This window comes from Diadema setosum, chromosome 16 (genome assembly GCF_964275005.1).
Source record: "Diadema setosum chromosome 16, eeDiaSeto1, whole genome shotgun sequence".
NCBI classification, from domain to species: domain Eukaryota; kingdom Metazoa; phylum Echinodermata; class Echinoidea; order Diadematoida; family Diadematidae; genus Diadema; species Diadema setosum.
Window position 1 is genome coordinate 7,218,694 of NC_092700.1, and position 12,056 is coordinate 7,230,749.

General features: G+C 35.8%; 1 protein-coding gene across 1 annotated transcript in view; it reads right to left on the minus strand.

Annotated features, from left to right (window-relative positions):
- Positions 1 to 12,056, minus strand: part of LOC140239925 (regulating synaptic membrane exocytosis protein 2-like) — a 196,227-nt gene that overhangs the window by 113,365 nt on the left and 70,806 nt on the right. The window contains exon 3 of the mRNA XM_072319743.1: positions 10,594 to 10,626. Within this exon, the coding sequence (XP_072175844.1) occupies positions 10,594 to 10,626 (33 nt within the window). The remainder of the gene's footprint in view (positions 1 to 10,593; positions 10,627 to 12,056) is intronic.

Sequence of the window (12,056 nt, forward strand, 5' to 3'; positions counted from 1 at the left end):
TCACTTGGACATGAGGCACAAGTAGAGTGTAAATTGATGGGTTCACAATTTCTTCTGTTATACACATTTGAACACTAAAATGACGTCAGTGAAACTCCAAATCCAGTGAGTTCAGTCTTGATGGCTAAATGTTATATGTCTTCATATGAGCGTTATAGCAAAACAAGCACACTACTGCATTCAAAAGGGGTAAAATTAGACAAAAATACATGTAGTTTTGATACAGAAAAATAACAGATACTGATGGAAGGAATATCAAATCTCTCAATCAAAGTCATTTTTTTTTAATGGTCAGCATAACACAAATAAACATGAATTTAGACCCCAGATGCAGATACTCTTGTCTACATTTTGGGAATCTAGTATTCCAGGTTCCTGTAGGGAACGCGTTAAGAGAGAGGAAGAAAGAGAAAACCAAACATGGATAGTGACTACATTAAAAACAAAATGCAAGCTCACTTCAAAGTTCAAGTATCCCTTTTTGCAACCCTGATAATTAGATGCCTTTCATAAGCTGGAATATTGCATAGGTAGGTAATTCAGACCTCTCCTCAGAATAATAAAACTGGAAACCTCTTTGTGAAAGAGGGAGAAGCAAAACCTTAGATTTCCAGGAAATTACTTGTACCTCAAAAAAATTTCCAACCAATATTCTTGGTATAAAAAAGGGAGCCTATTCTCAAGTGACATGGGATTAGCCTTTCATTTCTTTTTAAAACACTCTTAAGAGTATTACCAAAAGATTTCATTCATAAGGTTTGAATACCTTATTCTTCAATCATGCCAACGTGATAAATGACCTGTACTGATGGACCTAACACATGACACTATATAAGCTTTGGGACTTAAAAAATGCAGGAGTAAAAATGTGAGGTAAGAGTCTGCCGATAGAGACAAACAAACTACAAAGGGCTTGTGAAAGAGATTTTTTTTTTAAAATCCATCCTTTTTTCATCACAAGCAAAGAAATCTGCCCAGCTGCTTGAAACAGGGATCCTCGCACATTTTTTTCTCTTTTCTTTGAGCCACTGATGACGTCAAAGCGTTTGTTTTCTGTCTCCGGCTCAAGGCCTATTGTGCAGAGAGTGAGGAGTGCGTGAACCGAGAGCCCTGGTTAAGGGCGTGTGACGTCACCCTGGCTAGAGCTTCACAGATCCGACACCGGGAAAAAAAAAAATGGTTGAAGAAAGATGGGCGTCTCCATCTCCAAGGGTACGAACATGGTATCAGAAGAACATCCTGAGCAAAATACTTGTCCCTGTTTGCCAGATGTTTGTAAATAGAGAAAACTATACAGTTGAGGAGTTTAAATGGTACAAATTTTACTAATTCAAGATAATTGAAATGCTAGGATGGGGGAAGATGAGATTTGAACAATAGCTCTGAACAATATCTTTGAAATCTCTACCAAGTTGGCAACTATGGTACAGGTAGGACAATAGTTCCATTCTTCAACAGCTCTTTACAGAGATTGTTTAATCACCTGCCTCACAAGATGTGTTATACAGATTATGCTTTTATTTTTGTGACAGCAGTTGGGCTGATCTACCCCCCCCCCCAACAAATATAAAAAAAAAGATATGAATGATCTTAGACAAATATCGATTAATGGATGCAAATTGCATAGATGTAATTAAAAAATTGAAAACATGTGTATAAACATCCAAACCAAGCTTGTTATATTGAAATGAGGAGTCCACCAAAAAGCGATACTTCAGCTCTTATGACTGATGCAAAAACTCAGGTTTCATAACTGCAAAAGTGAATTTGTTATGCAATTCTGTACAGAACAGACATGACAGATATAAGAAGAAAACATAGATACAAACAGCTCGAGATGACTGTAAAATGCCTACAAGCTACTAATGAGGAATCCGTTGTTCGAGTTCCCAGCGAGTACTTCAGTTACAAGAGTTACAAAAATTTTCTGTTACTGCATGCGTACACACACGTCAGTGGTGACGTGTAAGAAACTTGTGAGGAATCCATGCATGAGATTCAAGGAATTCTAGCTCTTGCGATCAAACAATAATCAGGAAAAAAAAAAAACAGAATGAAGGGTTTTACTTGCAACTTCAAATAAACATCTATCACTCTTCATTTTGCAAAATAAATATGCATGGAGCATCTTGTCCAGATGACTACGTTTCAATGTGGCACATTTCTGCTAGAAATGCCCAGCCCAATTTTAGCTTAGTCCCAGAAAGAGAAATATATGTTTCATGTATCAACAAACAGATATTTAGAGAAAGAGATATATATATATAGAGAAAGAGATATATATATAGAGAGAGAGAGACATGCGTGCACACACCCAGACACACAAAGTAAGTGTTTCTATGCACAGCAAAGCATTCAAAACACACACAAACAAATAAACAATCAAAATAATGATCATGCAAGCTTCCAATTTAGCTCTGGATAAAACGACCCAATAATACTGACAAACTGCACCAGTCTAGCTGCTGTTGTGGTGTGTGCAAACATGTGATTTTTTTTTTTTTTCTCACAGTATGAAATGTACCCAGTGCCAAAACTGTAACAGTGGCTGGAGCTCCATGAATTCAAACAGTATTTGTTCACAATGAAAGATAATAACTAAAAGTCATCAATCATACATACACCTCTCCATGCTGTCATGCTTCTGGCAGCTGTGTCTTGCATTATGTGAATTTGAAAAGAAAACGAGATTGCTGTGTATAGCAACCAGAAAACTGTGTGACGTGGATAAAATCATTGTTTGCTTCTCCACTGTTTGAAATTTGATCCTCAGAGATGTGCACTTTCCCATTCATTTGCAAGAGCTTGCATGGTGTACCATAAAAGTCGAAACATTCATGGCATGAAACTTTTGTGAATTGGATGGAGCCAACAGCCTTTTCGTGGCATGAAACTTTTGCAAATTGCTGACCACGAAAAAAAATTATGCAAATAAGTGTAACCACATTCCATGCATTACGCACACAAAAATTTCACTAGCATTTCACTTTTGCTACTCTTAGCTCCTCGCAAAATTTGCAAAGGTTTCATGCACATGAAAATTTTTGGTTTTACAGTATCATATATCAATGCTTTGAAAAGAACGATCTCTTGCCAAACAATGTTTTCATATGATGGACCCCTTCAGACAGCCCCTCCCCCCCCCCCCCCCAACCACCACCACCACCTACAGACCCTATAATGAGCTGTGGAAACCATACTAAAGGTTCCTTAATTTCCCTAGTATAATGAAGCCATTTCACATTGTGGGAGATCATACATCCCAACTACTGGCCGAACAAATTTTGTCCTTTTTGTTCTGGCCTGCACATAGAATCTCATTTAGCTATGATTAATACACAAATTTCTTCAACATGGACTGTAAGAAAAGTTCTATGTGTGAATTGCAGACTGTGTGGCACAGTGATTGTCAAATCAAAACTTTTCAAAGATTTGAAAGCTGAGATGAGAAATGAAATATATTGACATTTTGATTTTCACTCATTCCCATAATCTAGTTCCAGATATGAATAGTTCCGTGGTTTGGTAGTGAATCTTTCTATAATTATTTTCATCATTTGTTGCAAATGTTTCCTAAGGTACAGTAGGAAAAAAAATGTCTTGCAGTTGAATCCTTTGTTGTTTAAGTTGAATAGTGAGGGGTTATTTCCAGATAATCATCAATTGTCTCTAAAAGATTGCTATAGTTATAATTGATCCTTAAAGTGGCATCACACTTTAGATGATTTTTTTTTTGGTCTCAAATTGACAATTTCTTTTTTTAACTTTTTTTTTCTGATTTATGCATATTCAACAACCTTATGCAGTTGCACTTCATCATCCCTACAAGTATAAGACATGCAGTCATATTCACAGTTGCCAATTTGACAAGTACCAATGATGACACTTGCAGAAAAAAAAAAGTATTCCTACGGCTTGTTGGATTACAAGCAAACTAGAATTTCCTGACTTGTTCTTTACTGCCTGGTGATATTCTCTCTTTCTCACTCTCACCCTCTCTTCTTTTCAGAAGAAGCATTTCTTAACATTGATATTGTAAATGGTCTTTTTAGCAGCGCAGCCATTAAGGCAGATCATGGGGAAATCCCTGCCTATTGTTTCATCGATTGCTGTCCTTTTTTTTTTCTTTTTTCCCAGATTCGCTGCCCTACATTTATATCCATTACCAGTGTTTCACAGCTTTTCCCTGCATGTTAATATGGAGAACTCGGCTAATCAACGCATTTGGGTCTTTGGGATATGCCAAACATTCTCAAAATATCACTGACATTTTGAAGAAGATCATTCATTCATCCAGCGCATGCAATAAACTATTATAATGCATCTATGCAATAATTTCGTCGGGTGAAGTCCATGAAATATCCGTCCGAACTTCCACAATGACGTCACATGAAGCATTCAGCAAGACATTTCCATTAAATTCCCATTTCTGATCACACGGTCATTAATTCCACTGACTTATGGAGACTGAACACCCCCCTGATATGAAATGCATAACAAGTGGCAAAATAATGAGACATTTCAGATTGGCAAAGGAACTTGTTTATAAACACAGTCAGAAGCAGCTCTCATAGCAATCTTTGCATGCCTTGTTTTAGTCTGAAAACAAACTTGTGACCTGTATTTCCTTACACATTTTTAAAATCATTTCCAATTATGGTCAACAGATAGGTTTTTATCGCATGGGTGCACATTTTGTAAGATGAACAGTTTAACCTCTACAACAGATATTGTGAATAAAGAGCTCACTTAGACACCATATTTACTACAGTCATGGTTTTTGCATACATGAATGTTTGTTGGTACACTGTAGCCTACACACTCAATTAAATACAACAAGCGTTATTTGAAGGAGATCTAGAGGCAACCGCACAGGTAACACTGTTATTGTATTGAGTGTTGTTTGATGTTAACATTTTTACTTTCTGAGCACTAGGAGATTCCAAACATGTGTACAAACATGCTCCTGATGCATTTTAACAAACGGGTTCTTTCACAAGTATGAAACTTCCCAGTGGCAATTCAAATAACACGTGACAGAATGGTTTTGAGTACACACCATTAATGCAAAGCACCAAAGTTTTCACAGATCAAAATTAAAATTCAGGATCTGGCTTTCTTTCAGGAATTCTTTCAAAAATAAAGAGTTCTGGTTCAAATTTGTACTGACATACATACTTACAATTTTTACTCATCTTTACTTATTACTCTTCCTTACTTACTTACTGTATACTTAAAGAATTTATGCTACTTATATACATACTTGCCTATATATATACACACAAAAAACACACAATGAGAGTTACTTCCTTCTTCCTCTGAGTCAGCAATACTGTCTAAAATACTAATCCTTTTGTCTCAACATCCGACCTTCCAGTCCAATATCGATGCAAATTGACTGACAGTCATAGGAAGGCTCATTTGTTTAACCCCTTCTGTGCCACGCACTTTAGACATTGTGTACAAATTAATGCTATGGGGTTTTCTGCGCTTATTGGCACTGAAAGCACACTAGGATTAAGCCTTTCTGTGCCAGGCACTTTGGACAGTGTATACAATGCTATGGGGTTTTCGGGTGCTGTTAGTTATTCCGAAGTTTCGATATTCCGAAGGTTCGTTATTCCGAAGGTTCGTTATTCCGAAGGTTCGTTATTCCGAAGGTTCGTTAATCTGAAACACGCAAATTCCCTATACCTAGAGGTTCGTTAATCCGAAAATGAAAAAGGGTTTGTTAATCCGAACATTTTGTGGCGTCATTCCGAAGGTTCGTTATTCCGAAGATTCGTCAATCCGAAAATGAAATTCGGAAAAACGAACCTCCGGAATAAAGAATCTTCGGACTGAAGAGCCTTCGGAATAACGAACCTTCGGAATAACGAGCTGTAACCAGGGTTTTCTGTGTTAAGTAGCACTCAAAGCACGCAATAGTTTAAACAGGGAAGGTCATATAAAAGTGGAAAGGTCAGGAAATGGTACATTACTTCATTTCGCCATTAGGGAAAAACAAGGGACACACTGTGAGCTACTGATAAACATAACTATTCTAGAAATGTTCTATTCCAGGGAAGACTAGAATAGTACCTTCAGGATACAAACTAGACAATAATTTATGCACCAGAATTGCACATCGATACTTCTAAATGCTGAAGAGATAAGTCATTATTTTACCCCAAAATGAGTCTTTGACATGATGTTTGTGTTGCAATTCTATTCCTTTCTTTATTTCTTGTACAATTATTCTATTTCCCTCTTTATTTCTTGGACATTGTTTAAATTGCGATCATCCTTAAATTTTCAATGTTACCATGGAAGATTCAGAGCCTCTTAAGTTAAAATCTGAATAAGTTTGCAACTGTCTGAACACTAGGAAAGTAAAGTAATTACTTCTTTTTATAGGCCCAGTCCTACTTGTGATTGAGTATGTTACAATCTACTCTAGATGAATGTGACAAATTCATATTTGCTCATAGGTTCTTAAGAAGTAAACTAAGAAATCAAAGCATTTCCATCTATCAAACATATGTGACCGTGCATCATGAAAATGAACAAAAAGTCGCACGCACTGATTTTGTGTGAGGACTGAAAATAGGTGAAAAGGGTCAATTTGGTTGACTTTTTTATAATTTCTGAAAGAGCAAGTGCTCTTCTACATTATGCTAAAATTTGGTATCACAAAATGAAGAGGAAAGTGTGTTTGTTTTTTTGCAGTTTATCTCCAACCCTTGTGTTTTTTTTTAAAGAATAGTGTAATTAGGTGTGTCTTTATAGAGTCCCCCTTTCATTTCTTTAAAAAAAAAAAAAACCTGTATACACTCTTCACTTTCAACTCTAATAACTTTAGAAAGGATGATGCTACTGCTTTGAAAGTTGGCATTTATCATGGCCAGAACGTGTTAATAAAAACATGCTCAATTTCAGCTTAATCTGATAATCCCTTCATTGTGGTTGAACCGTTGGTTTTCATCCCATTTTTTTTTTGTCCCATTCATTGCACAGGTAGATAGCACGGCTTGGTGAAGATTAAACGCTTGAATAGACCCTGTGCTTTAGAGCCTCTTTTCTCAGCTCACACTTTTCTGGAGTGTGTGCTTTCTTTCCAATATCTAGATAGGTTAGGAGAGTCCATTTGATTTAAGTTATACATCATTTTAAAGCTTGAAGTCTTCTCTTTCAGAATATGTTCTTAACTAAAAATCCATGTCTGGCAACTTTTTGTTTGTTTTGTGGTACAGGGTCACATATATCTTGCAAGTCTCTATGTTGTGAAGTCACAATATATTCAGTATGTGGGACTGTATGAATCCTATGGAAAATTTTCTTGTATATTGCGAGATATCAAACAAATAAGAAATTGTACATTTTGTGGGAATGTGTGTACTCTTTCCACAAATCCAGATCAGGTGTAATGATGAGGTTTGAAATTTATCCTGATACATCTCCCTTGATACAGCAAACGAAGAAAGAAGAATTTTCTCAAACATTTGCCGTATGTTTTGTTTATCTATGGTGCCTTTAACCATTATATTTTTGTTTAAAAGTAAAATAAAACCATGCAATTCGTGATCCCTTCCCCCATTTTTTGTTTGTTTGTAAGCAAATCCTTGAGAACAGTTTTCTAGTCGTTTTGTCATGAAGAAGAGCTACTATCTCATTATGCACCATTGCATATGTTTATTGTGATGGCCCCTGCAACATAAAACACGTTATGGATGAAAAATGCATTAATTTACTATATTTTGTATCTAAGTGATTTACTGAATTTGTTAGTAAATCTTGATTTCCCGAGAAAATCTTATTTTACTAAAATCTATGTATCATTGTTGTACTTTTGTATGTACATTGTTTTCTTTTAAAAACAAAAGGTTGCAAAAATAAAATGAAATTGAACTTGAATTTGAAATCAATATGCAACTAGGATAAATTCTCCTTTCTACTTTGAATGCAAACACACACACAAACAGAAACCTAGGTGTATAAGCTTATTAGAATCATGGATTTATACATCTTAAAAATGACATTCCCTGTAGGAATCACAGCAAATTGGTGCTATATGAATGTTTAAGAAAAAAAAAATGTGTCTCTGGGTTTGTGCATTTCTGGGCTTTGTTGTATGAAAGCATAACTCTAAAACTCTGTAATCAACGGTAACTACCGAAGTTACACCAGTTCAACAGCCAATCAAAAAGCTAAAATATCACTGATGATTACCATTGATTGCATATTGCATATTAATTGTATAGGTTTATACAACACACCCCTGGTTTCAATAAATGAGTGAAAATCCTTGCGTCGAGTTGTTTTCTACAGCGACTGATTGACAAATTGCCCTACATCGAGGTAAATATGCCCAGAATTAATCAGCAGCAGCCACAATAAAGATCATGGGAATACATACTGGGGGTGGATTGGAACCTATGACCTACTGATCGCTGGACAGGTGTCTTACACACTAGATCCACATATCCAGGAGATCGCACACTTGTAGGTGCAAATCCAGCATGGATATTTTTAAGCCCATGATTTTTATTGCGGCTACTACTAAACACTGATTAAATTGGTGTTTAATTACTGCAATGTAGGGAAATTGTCAATCAATTGCAAATGCTCCAATTTGCTTTAAAAAAATCCCAAAATATATATAAAATTTAAAATTTCTGATATCATTTTATGTCCAATCCTCATGCAAATTCTGGTAGTTTCTCTTCCTGAGTTTACTCTATTTCTGTGAATGAATTGGAATATGGAGTAATGTAGTACTTTAAAACCTGCCCAGTATGAATTTTGCTAGAAGTGAAGTTGTTAATCATTTGAATTTTAGTTTCTAAGTGCTTTGGTAAAAATCTTCATTCACAACTTACATTTTCTTGGCTATCATGACATAATTTATGATCACTTACCGATTCTATTATCCAATTTTCCATTTATTTTGGTTATTCATGACTATGCCAGTCCAAACTATTTTAAACAATTCTTGCATTATTTGTATGTTTCCTGTTATTTGAGATACTACTACAGATTAACAGAAACAACATCCACCCCCGTAGAAGTAATGCAACCTCTACGAGAAGTTTAATTGCATTTTTTTTTTAATGCTTTCACATCAAAACTAATGAGAATCTCCAGATTTGTACTGTCAATATTGATTCCAAGGTAATATGCAGGAAATGGTTGTTGTCTGTACATTTTAGTCATCATTTTTAATGTTCTTGGAAGTGCCATAAATAAATGAATACCAAATACATAAATCAACAATGGATTAGATGGAAAGCTGAGCAAGTCAATGAATAAATGAATAAGTACATAAATAAATAGGCAACATATTAGCAGATGCCAATGAAAGCTTTATGAAGCCTGCTTTTCAACGAAAGTGGCACAAAAGGAAACCTTTCAGCAGTTTGAATAGAATTTTTGGTGATGGGGTGTGTTTCACAAGGACAAACGTGGGCTGTAGCCTCATTACATAGAAAGCTTGTATAGAGAACCGCAGGATCGTGGGTGACAAAACAGGTGCTAGAAACACATACTGGTCTATGAAATATCACCAAAAGAACATCAGGGAGACACTTCTGTGGGACGAACACGATATAAATTCTTTTCTGTTTTGTTTCTGGGTTATTTTTATGGGGGTTACATGTCAAATTGATGCTGAGAGAGCTGGGCGGGGGAAGATCGGGAAACGGTTCCAATTGAGGGCTCTGAAGCGTTATTGAGGGAGGGATGAAAGGCGAGAGACACGGTCGCGGGACTTATTACGCGCTCAAAATAGCATTTCGAAACCACAGATTGAAACTTTCGGTAATAATTTATGACTTCACAATGCCAGTAGCTGTCATCTTCGAGTGAGTGAGTCTAGGCAGAAACCAGTAAAAAAAAAAAAAAAAAAAAACAAAAAAAAACTTTTTATATTATGCAATTTTCACAACGCTGGCAGCACCGAAAGAAAGAGAAAATCTACCCTGCCTAAACACCATACCAGGAGAAAACACTGTACTATATTGGCCTTCATCGAACCATCGCATATCATTTTATCAGAGGCCTGTGCACATTTAATTTACGCGGTAATATCTCTAGGGGTGGGCATATTGTGCTGTTCAAATCTGGTGCAAAAAAATCAAATTGATTTGGAGACTCCTGGTCAAGCGGCATAAAAGGTTGCTGAAATACTTCTGTTCAAATCACACGACCCTGTGTGTCTAATCAGTGAGAATTTGACCTACAACTATTTCATGTATTGTCTCTCTAGTAAAAATAAAAGCATGAATACCTCAGCACTCCACTAACACAAGACTTTGTGAACACAAAACTATTTAGTCTACATTGGGCAACGGCATCAAAAAAGAAAGGAAAGGCTACTATTGAGGAAAAGTTAAATATTACAGACAAATAGATCCATTATAAAGGAATAAGCTAGGGGTGTATACAAGAAGGGGAGGTTTAAAGAACAGGAGAAAAAACATGCATTATAACAGAAAATAGCACCCAGCAAAAATGCTTTCTAGGCTAGAGTGTACAAGGAAGTAAAAGGATGGGTTATATATTGTGATTATATCATCGATTAGAAGACAATTTTTTGGATGGACTTCATAACAATACCTCCGATTTGCCGGCAGCTTTTTCAGGTGACGGCTATGGTATGCAAGAGAGGATAATGATAAAAAGAAAATGGAGAGAGAAAGAAGAAACGGAAATAAGGGGTCTGGTAACCCTTTGCACTGCCAAAAGATAAACATGATGAAATTGGGGGATGAAAATCAATGTCAGAAAGTCGTTACGATCCAAACGCATTTAAAGGCACATTTGCATTTAAAATGTACAGCCACAGCAAAGATGGAGTTTAAAAGCATGGCCAAAATCCAAAAGAGATTTAATACAAATGGAACTTAAATACCACAATACATTCATCACAAATGATAAATGAAAAATTGAAAGTAAATAATCAATGCAGCTGGTGCAGATTGTATTTGTGATGTACGTGAGATGATGGTGTGAACAAATTAAGAATGAACGTTTTAACATGAAAAAAAAAAATGTTTTTGGTGACATGAACTATCTCTTCCCTCACACTATATGATATATCATTTTAAAGAGCAAAAATAATCTTTTTCATGAAACAAATTATGCATTATACATCTATTTCTAACTGCAAATATTCATGAAGTCATAATGGTGTAATGCATGAGTTACTTTTCTGATGCAAATACCTTAATATGTCATGTACTGCACACCTGATAAACAACTGAACTAGCTATCCCTCACACTATGATATGTCATTTTAAAGAGGGTATTTTCATGGAAAAAAAAGAAGCATTAAATACATCTATTTCTACTATAAATATTGATGAAGGCATAATGGAGTAATGCATTAGTTACTTTTCTGATGCAAATTCTTATGTCATGTACTGCACACCTGGTTAACAAATGAACTACTAGCTCATCCCTCACAGTGTAATATTTCATTTTAAAGAGGAAAACAGTCATGTTACGAAACAAATTATGCATCATACATCTATTTCTGACATCAAATATGGATGAAGTCAGAACAGCGTAACACGTGGGTTACTGCATTTAGATAAAAATATTTATGCCATGTATTTGCACACTTGGTAAATCTTCTGAAACGTGTCTCGCCCACAAGATGGTATTACAGGAGTACCAACTGTGACATCAACCGACTATCCCATGTTGACGTCCTCAAAAAATATGGACCTTTGGAAGGTTAATACACATACGTGCATCTGCGTGGAAACTGCTCAATATTGCGATAGCTCAGGCAATACACTTGTATCTCTCTGACAAGGGCAACGATATGAAGACACACTATCTCTGGACAGCTGCTTTAATATCATGTAACTTAACCAATTAGACACAAATTTCATCACCTCTACTGGTCCAATACAGCAACTGAGTGACTTCAGCATACATTGACATGACACTGCTTAGATATTTCTTTTCATGAAATGAAGAAATAGAATTTTATCACATTGAACACAATTGAAGGGGTCGGTGCAATATAGTGCTAACCCACACTTTTGGCAAATTTGAGTTACATGCATTTT